Source organism: Meriones unguiculatus, chromosome 18 (assembly GCF_030254825.1).
Source record: "Meriones unguiculatus strain TT.TT164.6M chromosome 18, Bangor_MerUng_6.1, whole genome shotgun sequence".
Lineage (NCBI taxonomy): Eukaryota > Metazoa > Chordata > Mammalia > Rodentia > Muridae > Meriones > Meriones unguiculatus.
Genome location: NC_083365.1, coordinates 49,182,709 through 49,202,649, shown reverse-complemented (window position 1 = coordinate 49,202,649; position 19,941 = coordinate 49,182,709). Strand labels below are relative to the sequence as shown.

General features: G+C 37.5%; 1 protein-coding gene across 4 annotated transcripts in view; it reads left to right on the top strand.

The window, feature by feature from the left end:
* Ckap5 (cytoskeleton associated protein 5) overlaps positions 1-19,941 on the top strand; it is a 94,359-nt gene that overhangs the window by 33,433 nt on the left and 40,985 nt on the right. For all 4 annotated transcript variants that reach the window (XM_060371787.1, XM_060371784.1, XM_060371786.1 and 1 more), the window contains exons 5-16: positions 893-1,064; positions 1,847-1,979; positions 3,007-3,107; positions 5,448-5,561; positions 6,549-6,653; positions 10,337-10,426; positions 10,691-10,855; positions 11,871-11,999; positions 13,352-13,534; positions 16,018-16,131; positions 16,372-16,482; positions 18,249-18,341. In XM_060371787.1, coding sequence (XP_060227770.1) covers positions 893-1,064; positions 1,847-1,979; positions 3,007-3,107; positions 5,448-5,561; positions 6,549-6,653; positions 10,337-10,426; positions 10,691-10,855; positions 11,871-11,999; positions 13,352-13,534; positions 16,018-16,131; positions 16,372-16,482; positions 18,249-18,341 — 1,510 coding nt within the window. The remainder of the gene's footprint in view (positions 1-892; positions 1,065-1,846; positions 1,980-3,006; positions 3,108-5,447; positions 5,562-6,548; positions 6,654-10,336; positions 10,427-10,690; positions 10,856-11,870; positions 12,000-13,351; positions 13,535-16,017; positions 16,132-16,371; positions 16,483-18,248; positions 18,342-19,941) is intronic.

The following is a 19,941-nucleotide window of genomic DNA, read 5'->3' as shown; positions in this document are numbered from 1 at the left end:
TAAATATCCTGCCTTATAAAATAAAGTTAGGCTGGAGAGACGGCCCAAGTTAAGAGCACTGGCTCCTTTTCCAAAGGTCCCTCATTCAATTCCCAGCAACCACTTGGTGGCTCATAACCATCTATAGTGAGATCTGGTGCCCTCTTCTGGAGTACAGCATATATGCAGGCAGAACGCTGTATAAATAATGAATGAGTGAATGAATGAATGAATGAATGAATGAAGTCAGAATGCAGAGGTTTTTCCCATTGGGAAGAAAACACTGAATCAAAAATAGCTAAATTGATAAGGGGTTGTCTTAGTTACTTTGCTATCGTTGTAAAGAGACTCCATGACCAGTTTAACTTAGAAAGCATTAAATGGGGGCTTGCTTGTAGTTTTAGATTGTGAGTCCATGGTCATCATGGTGGGGAGCAAGGCAAAAGGCCAGCCTGGAGAGATTGCGGGGAGGGGCCTGTGTGGGCTTTTGAAACTTCAGAGCCCATCCCTATTGACATGCCTTCTATGGGGCCATTCTCATTAAACCACCACAGAGGTAGATTGAGAACTAAATAGTATATGTATCTATGATGTGAATGTGGATAAATAAGTGGTTGTGAATTCCATTTGTTACCTTAGGAAAAATTTAATCTATTAATATATGATGGGTGGGTTGGTTGGTTGGTAGGTTGGTTTGTTTGGAGACAGGATCTTTTTACATTGTCCTGCCTGTCTTAGAACTCACTATGTACCCAAGCTGCTCTTGCACTCACAGAGACCCTCCTCCATGTGCCTCTGAAGTGCTGGGACTAAAGGGGTGCACCACCACACCAATGCAATACATGACTTGGAGCTCTCCATGCTCAATGAGACATGGCATGTTGATAGTTTCTCCCAATTTTTCACCTAACAGTGAATTTGGTTCCAAAATCATCTTACTTAAGCCAATTATTAAAGTGCTGCCAAAACTGTTTGAATCTCGAGACAAGGCTGTTCGAGATGAAGCCAAACTAATTGCTATAGAGATTTATCGGTGGATTCGAGATGCCCTGAGACACCCGTTGCAAAATATAAATTCTGTCCAGGTAAGGCACAGATTTCTTTGGTTGTGTTTGCATAAGGTTAATATAGATGTATTTCTTACTTATAATTGTTAATGTTCTATTCTTACGCATATCTATTTCTTTTTAAGATTTAAGTGAGTTGAATTCCTGAGCATCGACTTTCTGCTGTTCTCTCCCCCCCTCCCCCCCAGCCCTGTTAGGGAGCAAATCATGGGTCTTGCACATGTTAGACAAAACTAGGTTTTGTTTAGTTCAGTTGTCCATGGAACAACTCCATCCCCTGTATCCCTGGCCCTGGTAGTATTAAATCTAGCAGATTAAAAGATTCTGTTGAGGAGCAGGACTTACTTTCTTGGATGAGACTTATTTTTGGAGCTTTTTTAATAGTATAGCATGTTTGAATTAAAAACTAGTGATAGCATCTTAAAATAATAGATTTGGGGAACTAGAGGGATGTCTCAGAGGTTAAGGACATATGTAGCTCTTGCAGAGCTAGCCTTCACATGGCCTCTGCATACATGAAATACACATGAAGGACACTTGCATGCATGAAGACAAAACGCTCATACATATAAGAGAAAATAAATCTTTAAAGAAATAATTTTATTTTTAGTGCTTAGCCCTTCAATTTGGTAAAGTTGATTTGACTTATGCTACAAAATACAGTTTAAATTTGTCTTTAGTTGGTTTTCCTATTAGTGCCATATAAACAGAAAGTAAGTCCCAATATGTCAATTAGTACAAATATTATGTTCTGTAATAGTGGAATATAAAGTTTTAAAATATTTTGTTAATACCTACAGTTAAAAGAATTAGAAGAAGAATGGGTCAAGTTGCCAACAGGTGCTCCTAAACCAAGTCGGTTTCTGCGTTCCCAGCAGGAGCTAGAAGCGAAGTTGGAACAGCAGCAGTCTGCTGGTGGAGATGCAGAGGGGGGTAAGCCAATTTTTAAACACTAGTTTAAAAACTAGGGAGAATTACCACGGCCACAACAAATCCTATTCACTGGGCATATTTTGAAGAACTGCTTTTAATAAAATCTGAGTCATATGTGTACTAAATTACTCTGGTCTCTTTCCTATCAAAAGTTCATCCTAGGAGCTGGAGAGATGGCTCAGCCAGTGGCCAAGAGCATTTACTGCTCTTCTAGAGGACCCAAGTTTGATTCCCACCACTCCTGTGGGAGCTTACAACCATCTGTCATTCCAGGTCCCGGGAATGTAACCCTCAGTTTTGTCCTCTTTGAGCACCAAATGTACATAGTGCATAAACATACATTCAGGCAAAACACCCATACACATAAAATTAACTTTTAGAAACTTACAAGGGATGTGAAAAGGTAGATGATTGATAAATAAGACTTGTGTTTGTGGTATGGGGGGAATTAGATCCACATATGTCACAGTACATATATAGAGGCTAGAGGACAACCTCCAGGCATTGGTCCTCACTTTTCCACTTTTCACAACATTTTATTACTTTTTTAATTTCTTCCTTAAATTTTTTTAATTTAAGCTTTGTGTGTGTCAGTCTGTGAAAGTGGATGTCAGATGTGTGCTGGTACCAAAAAGGAAAATTAGATCCTGTAAAACTGGACTTCAAGTCAGTTATGATCTATCCACTCGAGATTTGCAGAACTGAGCTTGAGTCCTCTGCAATAGCATCAAGCACTCTTAACTGCTGAGCCATGTGTTCAGCACTCCACTTGGTTTTGGGGCTCACTTTCTTCAGCCAGGTTAACTGGCCCAGGAGCTGCTCTTGTGTTAGCCTCCCATCTCCCTATAGGGCTAAGATTGCAGATGACTGTACTACTAGATCTAGCTTTTAACTTGGGTTTTAGGGATCCAAACTCAGGTCATTAGGCTTATTCAAATGCTTTTACCCACTAAGCCATTTCCCCAGCTTCAAAAAAAAAGGTTTTAAGGTCTAATTTGTTTTGTTTTGTTTTTTGTTTTCTTCAAAGGTGGTGATGATGGTGATGAGGTACCACAGATAGATGCTTATGAGCTTTTGGAAGCAGTAGAGATCCTTTCCAAACTTCCCAAAGACTTTTATGACAAAATTGTAAGTAATGGTTAAGCTTCTTTAATTTATTTTAATTAATGATTTAGGTGATATTAGAGAATGTTCTGCTGAGCCCTTGTTCATTCTTCCCACTCTCCCATATCTTCCTGGTAGAGTGAGTTGTTTCTTTCTCATTCTGCCCTTACTATTTTCTGTATATAACCATATCCCAGCATTAAAAACAAAATAAAACATGTCTTGCCAAAAATCAAAACAGTGTTTTCAACTTTTTCCTCATTTATTCTGTTTTTATCTTTAAATATCTCTATTTTTGGGTGCGCAAGATGGCTGAGCACATAAAGGTACTTTGCTTTCAAGCTTGTTAACTTTATGGAAAGAGAGAAGTGATTCCTACAAGCTTACCTTTGACTAAGATTTCTTGACTTTTGGTTTGTTTCAGATACCTGTCTTGGTGGGCCTGGATCATGCATGATAGGATGTTCAGAGCATATATGGCTTTTACCCATTAGACATCATTAGTCAGTAATACCATCCTTTAAATTCATGGCAGGCAATGTTTCCAAGCATTGCAATATGTCTTAGTAGAGAAAGAGGTATTCCCATTTGAGAAATAGTCCAACCCTAGTCACTACCATGTCTTCTTGCCTCTTCTCCATCGAATTTTATAATGCAATTATAAATTTTGAAAAGGGAAAAAAATTCCCATGTTGAAACATAATCCAAATTCTTTTTTGTCTTTTTGTTGTTGTTTTTGTTTTTTGACACAGAGTTTCCTTGTGTATTCTTGGCTGTCCTGGACTTTGTAGACCAGCCTGGCCTCACAGCAATCAACCTATATCTACATCCCAGAGTGCTGGGATCACAGACATGCCCCACCATGCTCGGCATAATCTAAATTCTTCAGTAGTTTCCGTGAGTCTTAAGGTGATGTCTGAAACCGGGTGTGGTGGCGCACGACTGTAATCCCAGCACTGGTGAGGCAGAAACAAGCAGAACCTAAAACTGTGAGTTTTAGGCCAGCCTGGTCTACAAAGTGAGTCCAGGACAGCCAAGGCTACACAGAGAAACACTATCTTGGGAAAAAGAAAGAAAGATGAGGTCTGAAATCATCTTATAGCCATTTTTCTCCTGTTTATTACCTTGAAACCTCAGTTTACCTTTCAGCTACATATATAATAGTTGTCACTTCCTGTTCACACAGACATGCTGTATTTCTCTTGGTAGCAAATAGGCCACTGTTTTATTATTATTTTTAACTTTGAACCTTAACCTGTGCTGTTCTTTCTTTCTATAATGTTATTGTCTCAATATGTACCTAATAATATGTTTTCAACTTTTAGTTCTCACCTTAACTGTCATCATTTTAGGAATCACATCTTCCTATTTAAACTTCATTAAATCCTCTGATGTGCTGTGTAATGCCAGTACTCAAGATACTCAAGTAGGACTGCAGGTTCAAGCCAATCAGACTCTTCTCTCAAGTAGAGAAAAGAAATACTGACTCTATAACATTGGATTTAGGAGATAAGATCCCTCTGTGTGGCTTAGGCTGGTTCCTGATCCTTCTACCTTTTCCTCCCAAATGCTGGGATTTGGTATGCCTTACTACATCTGGCTTCTAGTAATTTTAAGAAATTATCTGATTTGGATTGTATTATAGTAAACCTGTAATCTTCTGTGTGTCCCGTGTTCTTTTAGATATTTGGTCTCTGATGAAGCATACTCTTCTTTATAGCCATAAAACAGATAGGCACAACATTATACTGAAAAGCAGAAAACTAGTATACCAGGTCAGGACAGCGTAGACTGCTGGTTCTGTGATTGTTCTTTCCTTTTAAATTTTGTGAGTATAGAGACTCCTTTCCTATAACTGAGCTGCCGTGACATGGGCTAGAATTGATATCTATGTAACAGAAAACAAAATGGAAGACCATGTCATTCTGTTTACCTTATAGCTATATATGAATAAAACAAAATGGAAGACCATATCATTCTGTTTACCTTACAGCTATATATGAATAAAAATTATATGAACAAGCCAGGCAGTGGTGGCAGCAATGGCATACATCCTTTATCCCAGCACTTGGGAGGCAGAAGCAGGTGGATCTCTGTGAGTTCAAGGCCAACCTGGTCTACAGAGCATGTTCCAGCATAGACACAACCATACAGAGAAACTGTCTCAAAACAAAACAAAAACCTTCTATGAATAAAGTAGTCCTCATTAACTATGTTTTTTGCCATGTTGTTTTTTAGCTAACTTTAGAAAGTTTTTCTGAAACAAACAACAAAAACCCATGTCTTTAAATTGGTTGAGTATATGAAATGGAATTTATTCTACTCTATTTTATGTTCTACTAATGATTTATATTCTCTTTGCAGGAGGCAAAAAAATGGCAAGAGAGAAAAGAAGCCCTGGAGGCTGTAGAAATGCTAGTGAAAAACCCCAAACTGGAAGCAGGCGATTATGCAGATTTAGTAAAAGCATTGAAGAAGGTAAATGGGAGCTTCAGCGTTGGTGTCATGACAGGCCACTGAAATGGTCTTCAAGGAACACACTAATAATAGTATTTCAATCAGCAGAGGCTTCTATATTTTTTTAAATTTAGAATTTAAAAAACTTAGTATCCTATGTTAGGGATTGGTTTTATCTTAATATTTTGAATATAATATGTCAGTGATAGCTTAGGTCCTGCTGATCTAGAACCAAGATTTATAGTTTTATAATTCTTTCTTTGTTGTTGTTTTTGATGATGAATTGTTGCATGCCTGTGAATTTAGATAAGTGTTGGACTTTGGGATTGTAGGGAGGGAGTAGTAAAACTGCTGAAGGAGAGTCTTCTAGGAGAAACAAAATGAAAAACTCAGTCTCCTCTGTGACTAAATGGTTGCTGCAAGGCCAGAATGGTTCTTTTACAAGAATGGTTACAATGGGATTTGCAACTTAAAGTACTCCTGGACTTTTAGGTTTCTGTTAGTGTTTCCTTGGGTGTAAATATTGCCCCATGTCTTTTGAAAATGTTTATTTGGTTTTCCTGTTCCAAAGTAATGACAGTAGATCTTCAGCTTCTCTGCTATGCTTGTATAGTACAGGCAGCACAGGGTGTCAGGGATTTGAAATTATGGTGTCTACTTTTTGCTTGTTTTGTGATGCTGGTGTTTTGTTTGTTTGTTTGTTTGTTTGGTGGTGCTGGGCCTCAGCATAAATTAGGCAAGTGTTCTACCACTGAGCTACATCCCAGTCAGTATGTCTGTCTCTCTTTTTCTTTTCTTCTCCTTCTCTTCCTTTCCTTCCCTTAAAAAAAAAAAATGATTACCACATAGTGGAAGCTTATAAATTCATTATTATCAAGATTATTCTCTTTTGTAAGTAATAAAACTGGTTGTCTGTTGCCATAATATCTTTCAGTTTTTTTAAGGATAAGTTCCAGTACCCATAGCTACAGGGTTATGACTTTTTTTTTTTCTTTTAAACCTTTACAGGTTGTTGGAAAGGACACCAATGTCATGTTGGTAGCTTTGGCAGCAAAATGTCTTACTGGCCTAGCTGTTGGGCTAAGGAAGAAATTTGGACAATATGCAGGACATGTAAGTAATATTCTATTTAGATGTAAATCTGCAAAATTATCAGAAACGGTAGGGCTAGTTTGTTTTATATTTTAAAACACCTTTTGGCAATAGATCTTTTCTATATTGGACAAAGTAAACATTTCACTGAGTTTCATGTATTCAGTCTAGCTCTTCCCAAATTTTATAAGGCACATGTAGAAATAACACACTTTGCCTAAAGTACTTATTTGATTTGTTTGTTTATTATTTACTTAATATATCTTCTTTCTTTGTTTTTATAACTGTGAAATACATCAAGTTTAAATAAAATTGTAAGTACTGTAGGATTATGCATTATAACTCACTAATAGAACATTTCTTTAGCATGTATCAAGTGCTGAGTTGTCTTTCCAACCACTTTGACCTTAGGGGGAAAATGTATTTGTTTGTTTGTTTTCTGTTTTGTTTGTTTGGGTTTTCAAGACAGAGTCTCTCTATACATACTGTATAGATTCCAAGACAGCTACTTGGAATCACTCTGTAGACCAGGCTGGCCTCAAACTCACAGAGATTTGCCTGCCTCTGTCTCCTGAATGCTGGGATTAAAGGCATGTACCACCAGGTCAGTTTTTTTTTGTTTTGTTTTGTTTTTTTTTTTTTTTTGTATTTTTTGAGACAGGGTTTCTCTGTGTTAACAGCCTTGGCTATCCTGGAACTGTACTGGACTGGGGGAAATGTTTTTAGTAATCCATATGAGAATGAAATGAGAGTAGGAATAACAAAGTAAAACTGTAAGTGAAGGTAATACATGAAATGAGTTTCATAGTGTTTTCCTATTTAAAACAACATGATTTATTTGAAACATTTTATGAAGGATATACTAGGTGGTCTTTCAGTTTAAGTTATTTTAAGGAAATCTGAAAACATTTTGTTATAATTTCTTTGTATAAGTTAGAAAGCAATCAAGTTTAGTAATAGAGTTCATAAATTGAGATTTTTTTTAATTGTAGCAGGTATTGCATCATCTAAATTTCATTCTGAATTACTTAGAATGAGTTATCATTCTGAAGTATTGGTGTTTGTCAGCTTTATTGTTATGCTAATATGTAGCCCCACTTGAGCTGTGTATTTGGAGACTGGTTACTCATACATTAAAGATAATTTCTGAGAACTAAACTAGATACTAACAAAAATAAATCATGCTGACCTATTATCATGGAAATAAAAAATAGAGCCATAGCTGGATGTGGTGGTGCACACCTTTAATCCCAGTACTATTTAAATTTGGAACCCTGAGGCAGATCTCTGTGTTTCACGCTAACCTGATCTACAGAGCAAGTTCCAGGACAGCCAAGGATACACAGAGAAACTCTGTTTCAAGAAAACAAGCAAACAAACAAATAAAGCAAGCTCTAAATGTAGATCAGGTGTGCTATTTAGAAAGGATGATGTGGGATCTCTGGAATCCAGTAGTTTAAAAGCCAGCTTGGACAATACACTGAGATATTGTCTAAAATAATTAACTAGGCATAGTGGTACACAACTATAATTCCATTACTGGGGAGGCTGATGTGGGAGGATTTAAGAATTCGGTGTTAGCCCAGACCATATAGTTAGTTGTTCCAAGTAAGCCAGCCTGAGGTACATAGTGAATAAATGAATGAATGAATAAATGAATAATTTTTTAAAGTTGTGTAGGGAAATGACTCATCAGATTAAAGTGCTTGCTGCATATGAATGAGAACCTGAGTTCAGACACCCCTCCCCCCAGAACCCACAAAAGAAGGCCAGGCATGCTGACATGTGATTATAACTTCAGCAGTGAGGAAGGGCAAGAGACAAGTGGACCCCAGTTGCTCCATGACCAGCCAGTCTACCTGAAACAGTGAACTCCAAGGTCAAGAAAGACCATGTCCAATAAAATATGGTAGTGTTGATCTTTAGCCTGTATATATGCACACATGGGTACAATAATGTGAATAATTGGCTCAGAACTATTTTTAAAGCAATAAATATTTATATGTGTGTGTGTGTGTGCTGGCTGGTTTTGTGTGTCAACTTGACACAAGCTAGAATCATCAGAGAGGAAGGAACCTCAGTTGAGGAAATGCCTCCATCTGATCCAGCTGTAAGCCATTTTCTCAATTACTGATCATTGGGGAAGGGCTTAGCCCATTGTAGATGGTGCCATCCATCCCTGGGCTGGTGGCCCTGGAGTCCTATAAGAAAGCAGCCTGAGTAAGCCATGGGAAGCAAGCCAGTAAGCAGCACCCCCCATGGCCTCTGCATCAGCTCCTGCTTCCAGGTTTCAGCCCTGCCTTAGTTCTTGTCCTGACTTCCTCCAGTTGATGGAGTATGATCTGGAAGTATAAGCCAAATAAACCCTTTTCTCCCCAACTTGCTTTTTGATCATGGTGTTTTGTTGCAGCAGTAGAAAGCCTAAGACAGTGTTTGTCTGTGTAGGTATATATATGTTTTTGTTGTTGTTGTTGTTTGTTTGTTTGTTTTTTGAGAAAGGATCTCACATGTAACCCTGGCTGCCTTGAAACTTGTCATAAAGCCCACAGGTCAGCTTTGAACTCAAATATCTATCTGCCACTGCTTCCTCTGAGTGATTAAAGGCATATACCACCACACTCAGTTGAGATATGGATATGTTTTTGATAAGATTTGTGTTATTAGAATATTTTATACTTTTGTATTTTAAAAGTAGTTTCATTGCATGGTGGTGATGTAAGTCTTTAATCCCAGCATTCAAGAGGTAGAGGCAGGTGGATTTCTATGAGTTTGAGGCCTGCCCGGGGGCTACACAGAGAAACCCTGTCTCAAAAAACCAAACAACAACAACAACAACAAAAAGTTTTGAGGTAGGTAGTAAACTACTTTGGGGCAGGGAGGACATTCCCTGACTGTCCTAGCAGAAAACTACTTTTTAAATTGACATTAATTTGTTAAACAATGATTCAGTGATTGATTATCTTATCCTCTAATTTGAGTTGTTACTGATTCTATTTAAGTTACTGTTTAGCTTAAAGATGTTTCCAGGTTTCCATTGTGCTGGATATAAATTTTTTTTTCTTCCTTAAAATTATATAATATGCTGTTAGACAGATGGCAGGGCAGTTAAGAATATTTATTAATCCTGTGGGGAATATTCCATATAAATAAAATAATAGAATATGTGGTCATTCATGTCCAATTCCTTTCACTCAGCTTAATTTTGATAATTTTGGATCAGCCATACTGTAGTGCATGTCAGGGCTTCATTCTTGCTTTTTAAAATCTATTTATATGTATGAGTGTTTTGCCTGCATATATGTCTGTATACCACGTGTACCTGATGCCTGTGGGGGTCAAAATAGGGCATTAGAACTCTTGGAACTGGGGCTGGAGAGATGGCTCAGAGGTTAAGAGCACTGGCTGCTCTTCCAAAGGTCCTGAGTTCAATTCCCAGCAACCACATGGTGGCTCACAACCGTCTATAATGAGGTCTGGTGCCTTCTTCAGGCATACAGGTAGAACATTGTATACATAATAAATAAATTAAAAAAAAAAAAACCTCCTGGAACTGGAATTATGGTTATGAGCCACAGTATGGGTATTGGGAACCAAAACTGGGCCCTGTGTATGAGCGTCACGTGTTCCTAACTGAGCTGCCTCCCCAGCTCCTGCAGTAGACCATTCATATCTGTTAGAGTTACTCCAGCCGTTCACGTTTACAGGTTGTGCCAACAATTTTGGAAAAATTTAAAGAAAAGAAGCCTCAAGTGGTGCAAGCTCTGCAGGAGGCAATTGATGCAATCTTCCTCACTGTAAGTTGATGCCATGGAACTTAAAGTTTTGTTTTAAAAAATGTTGCCACAGGGCTAAAGAGATGTTCTTCCAGAGGTCCTGAGTTCAATTCCAGCAACCACATGGTGGAACATAATGATCTATAATGTGATCTGGTGCCCTCTTCTGGCCTGGGGGATACTGAATACATAATAAATAAATATTAATAAAAATTAATTTTAAAATTTTGCACAATAATAATTTGACTATAGTTGAAAAAAGCTCATTGGCATTTTCTTCTAAAGACCACACTACAGAACATCAGTGAGGATGTTTTAGCAGTAATGGATAATAAAAATCCAACCATCAAGCAGCAGACATCACTTTTTATTGCAAGAAGCTTCCGTCACTGCACTGCCTCTACATTGCCGAAGAGTCTACTAAAGCCCTTTTGTGCTGCTCTACTTAAGGTAATTGGGGGAGAGTTTATATATTTTTTCCTTCTAGTTACATTATATTATAACCACATGACTTCAATACTGTAGATTGTGATCTTTTAAGGAGCAGACACTCTGAACCCAAGTGATTCAATCTGTCATATTCTACTTTTGAAGGATGACATGTTAGTCAATACTAAGCATCAAACTGAACTGTTTGAGGGCTATTAGGAATAGGCATCGTTTGTTTGTTTGTTTGTTTGTTTGTTTTGAGACAGGGGTTCTCTGTATATCCCTGGCTGTCCTGAAACTCACTGTAGACAAGGCTGGTCTCAAATTCAGAGACCCACCTGACTCTGCCTTACAAAGATAATTTGTTAAAGGCCTGGGCCACCATGCCCAGCAGGGAATAGGGCATTTTAGATGGAAGATAAAAACAAAACAAAAACATTGTCGGTTAGCAAGATGGCTCAGAGGGTAAAAACTTCTCCCACAAGCAACCTGAGTTAAACCCACTGATTCATTTTAAACATGAAGGGAGAGAACATGCATATGTACACCTAGAGCATATGTATGCTGTGTGCACGTGTGTGTGTGTGTGTGTGTGTGTGTGTGTAGGTTAAAAAAATTTTAAAGCATTTACAGGGGCAGGAGAAATGGCTCATTGGTTTATTGTAGAGGATCCAGGTCTTGTTCCTGGCACCCCCATGATGGTTCACAACCATCTGTGACTCTAGTTCTAGGAGCTCCAACTCCCCCTTCTGACTCTGAGCGTCAGGCATGCACATGGTACACATGCATATATGCAGGCAAAATACTCTTACTTGGTGAATAAATTATTAGTTGAATTAGTTAATTAGATGAATCAACTAAAGATTTCTTCAACCTAGAAAGAATTGTGAACGATTAACTGTTAATTGGCAAAAGAAAAACATCAGTTAATTTCAGTAAATTGTAAAGGGAAAATTTTTATCCAGCAACTATTGTTCAGAATAAAATTAGTAGTAACTAGAGTTCTTTGTACTAAATATCATTTACTTCTGTCTAGCACATCAATGATTCTGCTCCTGAAGTCAGAGATGCTGCATTTGAAGCACTGGGTACTGCTTTGAAGGTAGTTGGTGAGAAAGCAGTAAACCCATTCTTAGCTGATGTTGACAAACTCAAACTTGATAAGGTAGGTTAGTAATGTTCTTGTCACTTTGCATTGCAGTTTGCAAACCTGTCCCACTCTGTTGAACAATTGTGTACTGATAGATTCTGAAAAAGGGGTGCACATTGTCTTCAGTTGTATATTCACTGATGACCCCACCATGCTCTAATGGATAATAGTCCATACCCATGGTCACACAGATGGCTATGGCTAAATTCAGTGTGTCACAGAAGAGTGCAGAAAGGTATGAACGTTGGAAAGGGAATTGTATGGAGGAGGGTGTGAGTAATAGGGGTGAGAGGGAGTATGGGTAGATTAGTGTGCCAGTAATTAAAATACACTGTCTATATATGTATGAATTATCAAAAAATTAAACTTAAAAGATGAATAAAATTTCAGAGTGCTTTTATGATTGTGGATTTGTTGTTGTTGTTTTGGTTTTATTGCCAGTTTCTTTTTGTTGTTGCTGGATGTTGGTTTTGTTTGATTTGGATTTTCAAGACAGGGTTTCTCTGTGTAGCCCTGGCTATCTTAGAACTTACTCTGTAGACCAGGCTGGCCTTGAACTCAGAAATCTGGCTGCCTTTGCCTCTCTAGCTCTAGAATTAAAGGCATGTGCTATAATGCCTGGTTCTTATTGCCAGTTTCTATAGGAAAAAAAAATTATGTTGCAAACGTGTATGCATTTAAAATCAGTCTTAGAGGGCACTGTCTGAACAGTTTTTTGTTACCAATTTTTTTTTCTGTATTAGCAAAAAATAAAGAAAGAAAACACTGATAATCAAATCAGTGTTAGATATTTCATTCTCTAATAATAGTTCAGAACAAGTTTGAAAATAACTTCTGTTTATTGAAATTGTAATCTGAACTATAATGATAAAGTATAATAGTAGAAAGAAATACCTTTCAAATTATAACCTAATCAAAACTGAGTAACCAATCTATAGAAGATATAGTATAGAAATGTACTTTCTTAATTGGGCATAATGGTGTACACCTGTAATCTGAGCACTCAGGGAGGCAGAGGCAGATGGATCTCTGAGTTTGAGACTAGTCTGGTCTACAAAGTGAGTTCAGGATAACTAAGGCTACACAGAGAAACCCTGGCTTCAGGAAAAAAAAGAAAAAGAAAAGAAATGTGCTTTCTTTCTAGCAAAAGAATCACTATTGTAGATGTTTTTATAATTTTAATTTGTGAGGAAATAAAACAAGTCATATGCATTGCCAAGAAAAATCCTTATCAAAGATTAGAATTTTTAAAACAATACCAAAACACACAACGTTTTTTTAGTTCTTGTAATGACTTCTAAGTAATAATGTAATGGCTGTATTTTAAAGTTGTTTGAACATAATTATGTTCATATTGCTTTCTCTAGATCAAAGAATGTTCAGAAAAAGTAGAGCTGGTTCATGGTAAGAAAGCTGGACTTGCAGCTGAAAAGAAGGAATCCAAGCCTGTACCTGGAAGGGCTGCTGCATTGGGGGCTGCAGGGGACAAAGACACAAAGGATGTTTCAGCACCGAAACCTGGACCATTAAAAAAAGCACCTACTACTAAGGTTACTAGATTTTTGTGATAAGTTCTTTGTAATCCATGCTAGTCTGAAGCTTACTTTGTAGCCCAGGCATGCCTTGAAATCAGTCATTCTTGTACTTCAGTTTCACAAGTGCTGGCATTACAAATGTGTACTACCATACTTTGTTAAACAAATGGCTTAAAAATTAGAACTTAGTAAGATAGAGCCTGGGTTTCATATTCATGGTTGTTCTTCTAATATGATTTAATTTGAGAAATGGATTCCTTGACCACATTGCAAATAGACCAACTCTCAATAAAGACATAGTATTCTAACTACATTTCTCTTTATATCCTGCCTGGAAGCTGACAGGTGACTCCGTGGATAAAGAAGCTTGCTCAGTAACCAGAATTAACCAGAATTTAATCTTTGGTATTCACATGGTGGAAGAAGAGAAAAAAAAAAAAAAAAAAACAACTCAAGTTGTCCTTTCAACTTTAAATGCATGAACACACACACTCTAAATAAATATAAAAATGCTTTTCTTTAAAAATGTGATTAGGAGCAGAACGATGGTGGTACATACCTTTAATCTTAGTACTTCAGAGCCCAAGGCAGGCGAATCTCTGAATTTGAAGTCAGCCTGTCAGGGAGAGTTCCAAGACAGCCAAGGCTACATAGAGAAACGCTGTCTCAAAAAAATGAAAAATGAGCCAAAAACAAACATCTGACTAGGAGTAAAAGTAGTAATGACATGCTGTTATTTTTCTTATTTATTATGGTAAATATTTTAATATTTTTTAAGCTTACAGTTTAGGCTATAACAGTACCTCATTAAATAAATACCAAGTCTGATGACCTAATCATTAGGACCCATTGGATGGAAGGAGAGAACTGACTGTAGGTTTTTATCTGATCTTCAAATAGTGCGTCCATCTGTTCCATCCCATGATCCTTCAAACCCCCAAAATAAATAGGGATGACCAAATGGTTCATCATGTTGAAGATGTGTGCCACCAACATCTACTGCTACTGCTGGTATGAGTGGTGAAAGGGATGAACCAAGTCCTGAAGGTTGTCTCTGATTTCCATGTGTGTTTTATGGAGTGCACATACACTCGTACCAGCAGTAGCAGTAGACGAAAGATTTAAAAACAGAATCACAGACATTGAAGATCAGATTGTCAATCTCAAATTAATGTGTAACTATACTATATTTCCAGTTCTTTGTTGTTGCTGTTTGAGACAAGGTCTCTTTATATAGTCCTGGGTGTCCTGGAACTCACTGTATAAAGTAAGCTGGCTTTGAACTCACAGAGATCCACCCGCCTCTGCTGAGATAAAGGGCATGTGCTACCACCACCTGGCTCCAGTTTGTTTACATTTTACTTATGTATTATGTATATAGTGTTCTGCCTGCATGTACACCTGCATACCAGAAGAGGGCACCAGATCTCATTATAGATTGTTATGAGCCACCAAGTGGTTGCTGGGAATTAAACTCAGGACCTTTGGAAGAACAGCTTAACCTCTTAACCTCTGAGCCATCGCTCCAGCCTCTCTAGTTTATTTTTTAAGACTTTATGTATGTATGTATGTATGTATGGTGTTGGCTGTCTATGGAGGCCAGAAGTAGGTGTCAGAACCCTTGCAGTTCAAGCTTTCGGCAGTTAATCATCTGATAGGGTGCTTGGAATTGAGTTTCAGTCCTCTCTAAGAGGAACAAATGTTTTTAACCACTGAGTCATCTCTTCAGCTATGACCCAGTTGATAATTTTTATTTCATTTTTTAAAAAGTTGTTATTTATGTATTTTATATATTCTATCTACATGTTTACCTGCATGCCAGAAGAGGACATCAGATACTATTATATGTTGTTGTGAGGCACCATGTGATTGCTGGGATGAAGTCAGGGCCTGTAGGAGAGCAGCCAGTGCTCTTAATTTCTGAGCCATCCTAAAGGTTTTTGTTTTATTTTGATTTTTTTGAATCCAGATTTCTCTGTGTAGTACTTGCTGTCTTGGAAGACACTCTGTAAAGATCTCACAGAGATCCATCTGCCTCTGCTTCCTGAGTACTGGGATAAAGGAGTATATCACCACACCCAGCTGTGGGTTTTTTTGTTTGTTTGTTTTATTAACTCATTTTGAATTAGAGGTTTTTATTATGCAACCTGCAGGTTAGTCAGGTACTCCATGGATGGTCTTAGGTCTCTATGATTGACATTGTGGTAAATTCTGTGGACAATAAAAGTATGTTTACTTTTAAGTTGATCTCATTTTAATAAAAATTTCAAGAGTCAAAATATGTAAAACAAGCTGGGCTTATAAAACTAGCAATCCAGAGACAGAAGCAGTGGATCTATACAAGATCAAGGCCAGCCTGTCTATAAAGAGTCCAGGGCAGCCAGGGATCTATTACACAGAGAAACCCTGTCATGGGGGAAAAAAAAAAAACGGTGAAACAACAAAAACTACTTAATATTAAATTTTAAGTGGTTTATAGTTTTAAATTTTTCTTTTAGTCTGGTGGACCACCTAAAAAAGGCAAAACAACTGCACCAGGAGGTTCAGCAAGTGCTGGAACAAAGAATAAGAAAGGATTGGAGACCAAAGAAATAGTGGAGCCAGAACTCTCGGTGAGTATTACGCACGAGAAAGGTAAGGCTCTAGAGGGGATAGGAGGTTTTCTGCTGAGTTCCTTAACTCACTTTCCCAGTAAATTGACATATCTTAGCTACAAATAAATACTTCTTGAACAGAATTCCTTTTATGGCAGAAGACTCAAATGCTATAGTGTACGTAGAGGAGTATTTCAGTTGGGTTTCTTTCATATTGGTTCCTTAAGCATCTAATTATGATGTTGCTGTATCTTACAGATTGAAGTATGTGAAGAAAAAGCTTCAGCTGTTCTTCCCCCAACATGTATTCAGCTTCTAGACAGTAGCAACTGGAAGGAAAGACTAGCCTGTATGGAAGAATTTCAAAAGGTACATGTACAACGATGAAATAAAGTGTAAAATTAAATTATGTGAAAGCAGTGAAAGTGACAATTTAAGCATTGGCTTAATTGCTGGGACTTTTTTATGATTGATTGATTATGAATATAATGTTCTGTCTACATAAACACCTGCACGCCAGAAGAGGGTACCAGATCTCATTATAGATGTTTGTGAGCCACCATGTGGTTGCTGGGGCTTGAACTCAGGACCTCTGTAAAAGCAGCCGGTGCTCTTAACTTCCGAGCCATCTCTCCAGCCCAATTGCTGAGTTTAATAATCAGTAAATGTTTCATAGTATACACTTAAAATGAAGCTCTTACTGTGAATTATTAGGCATATATGAATTTTAAGTTTGTTATTAATAAATATAATAAGCAAACAGCTTGCGACTTAAAGTAGACAATCTTTCTATTGCTGTACTTCTTTTTGTGATGTATTGATGGAAAACACATTCTATATTGGTATGAGAAACTGTCCAACAAACTTTTGAGACAGAACTGATAGAATTTGTTCATGTGTATGTGTGCACAGGCAAGCACACAAACACACAGGATTTATGAGAGTAGCTTACTGGTTTGGTCTAGGTAGTCCAACAATGGAAAGTCCAGGAATCTAGTACTAGTTGTTCAGTCCACAAGGCTGGATGTCTCAGATGGTCTTCAATATATGCTAGAACCCCGAAGAAGTAGGCTCTACTGCTATCAAGGAATGAACTTGCCAATGAGAGTGAGGGAAAGCAAGCCAAGAACAAAAGCTTCATTTTATTCCCTTTATATAGGCAGTCAGCAGAAGGTGAGTCTACCCACCTCAAAAGATGCAGATTAAAAGGGATCTTCCCACTTCAAATGATTTAATTAAGAAAAAACTTTTCAGCCTGTCGTGTTGGTGAATACCTATAATCTCAACACTTTGGGAGGTAGAAGCAAAGGGATCAATATGAGTTAGAGACCATCCCATTCTGCAAAACAAGTACAGGACAGCCAAGGGTACACAGAGAGGCCCTGTCTCAAAAAAACCTAAACCCCCTCCAATTTTTTTTAAGCTAGGTATAGTGGCTGCAAAAGCCTTTAATCCCTACACTGGGATGGGGAGTGAGGAGGGCAGATGGAACTCTTTATTTGAGTTTGAGGCCAACCTGGTCTACGTTGTATGTTTCAGGATAGCCAGGGGTATATAGATAAACTATCTCAAAAAGAGAAGAAGGAAAAAAAGACATCCTCACAGATGTACATAGCTGATTGGGTTTTAGTTAATTCCAGATGTTGTCAAGTTGACAACCGAGAATGGCCATCCCAGGAATGATGCATTATAGCTCATTTTAGCATATACTATGATTATGATTCTAAAAGGGATATAGAAAGGGAAATGTGAAATTTAAGACAGGAACCTTTTAGCCCTGCAATTTCCATTCCTGTAGTTTAAACCTGAATTTGTACATCTTTGAAATTTAATATTAAATGTCTGCCTTCACTGATTTTAGAAAAACTGGATGAGACAAATTATGTATGAGTAGTTAATAGTACACACAAGGCAAATGAAAAAAAGTTGTGAATTCCTAAAAGGTGAATTTTAAAAACAGTTAATGGTGCTAGAGTAGCCATACTCCAAGTGCCTCGCTTAAGAACTGAATCACAGTGGAAGCTCTGAGCTCTCACCATAACCATCCCAACTCTGATTCCCTTCCTCTTGAGAAATGACTACAGATTTGACCTTAGGATCTACCCTTTAACTTTCTTGTCTTGCTTTATTTATAGGCTGTTGAACTAATGGAGCGAACTGAAATGCCATGCCAAGCATTAGTTAGGATGCTAGCCAAAAAACCTGGATGGAAAGAAACTAATTTTCAGGTATTTTAAGTTACAAATTTAATGTTTTTATTTAAATAATTTCTATTATAACAATGTCTGAGACAACCTATATAACTATTTGACACTATTATTATTCTAAAAAATAAGAGTAGAAAGACGCTTAGAAAAATGATACAGGCTAGGCATAGTGGCGCACCCCTTAATTCTAGCACTTGGAGGTAGAGGCAGGTGGATCACTTGAGTTGGAGCCTGGTCTACATAGTGAGTTCCAGGGTAGGCAAAGCTATATAGGGAGACCCTGTCTCGAAAAAAATCAAATAAAAAAACCCAGAAAGACCAGCAAGATTGTCCAGTGGATCAAAGAACTTTCCATGCAAGCCTGAGGACCTGAATTTGATCCTTGGAATCTATGGCAGAAAAGAACTGATTCCTAAAAGTTGTCTTCTAGGTGCCATGTGTGCACTATGAGTGACATGCATACACCTGCACTTACATACATCATACATATACAGTAATAATAATAAAAATTTTTAAAGTGATGCAGAATTTATCAATAGGTCTACATAGAATACTCATGCTAAGTAATCTTACAATGTATTTGTTTTATTTTTGGCAAATTGTTAGTCCCATGTTTGCTACTTTACCCCCTCCTTTCTTTCTACCATTGTTCCTTCCTTTTCTTTTATCACTTTAGTAAATTCTTCACAAAAGTTGAATATTCTGAAGGATCTTGGTTCTTCATTCCTCAACTCATACTACTTTTTATTGCCTATCATTGGTTTAAAACATCTTTTCATATAGCCTCTAGATAGGTAAAAGAACACTTGATTTTAGGCAGTATTCTTTTATAGTAGCTACATAAGCAAGAATTTTTACCCATTGTGTATGTGTGTGCATTCATGTGTGTTCATATACGTATGGAGGCTAGAGACCAACCCTAAGTGTCGTTTATTAGGAGCTGCACTTTGTTCTTTGAGATAGGGCCTCTCACTGAGACCAGGTGCTCACTGAACAGGCCTGGCTATGTGGCCAGCACACGCCTGCTAGGCCATGTCTTTGCCTCCTCATTACTGAGATCATAAACATTCACTGCTGTACCTGGTTATTTGCCCAGGTTCTTGGAATTGAACTCAGGTTCTTTTCTTGTGCAGTTAGCACTTTACCAACTGAGATATTTCTGCAGCCTTAGTTTTTTGAGATAGGTTTTAATGTGTCTCATGCTAGCTTTGAAAATAACAACTTTGAGACTATAAAACTCATTTTTAAATTAAAAAATGACTATAGTCTACAATACTAGATTTAAGATCAGTAGTCCACAAGCTATGGGTCACAACCCCTTTGGGGGGGTCAAAATGACCCTTTCATAGGGTCACATGTAAGGTACACTGCATATCACATATTTACACTAGGATTCATAACCGTAGCAGAATTATAGTTATGAAGTACCAACAAAATAATTTTATGGTTGGAAATTTTACAGTGTGAAAACTGTATTAGGGGTCACAGCATTAGGAAGATTGAAAACCACTGACAGTGTTTTCATCATTCTCAAGAGAATTCTGTTCTTTAAGTAGCAAGCATTCTTTATCCAGCTCAATTCTCTGTCTCCCTGGATTCACTTCTTCTGAGTACTTTATAT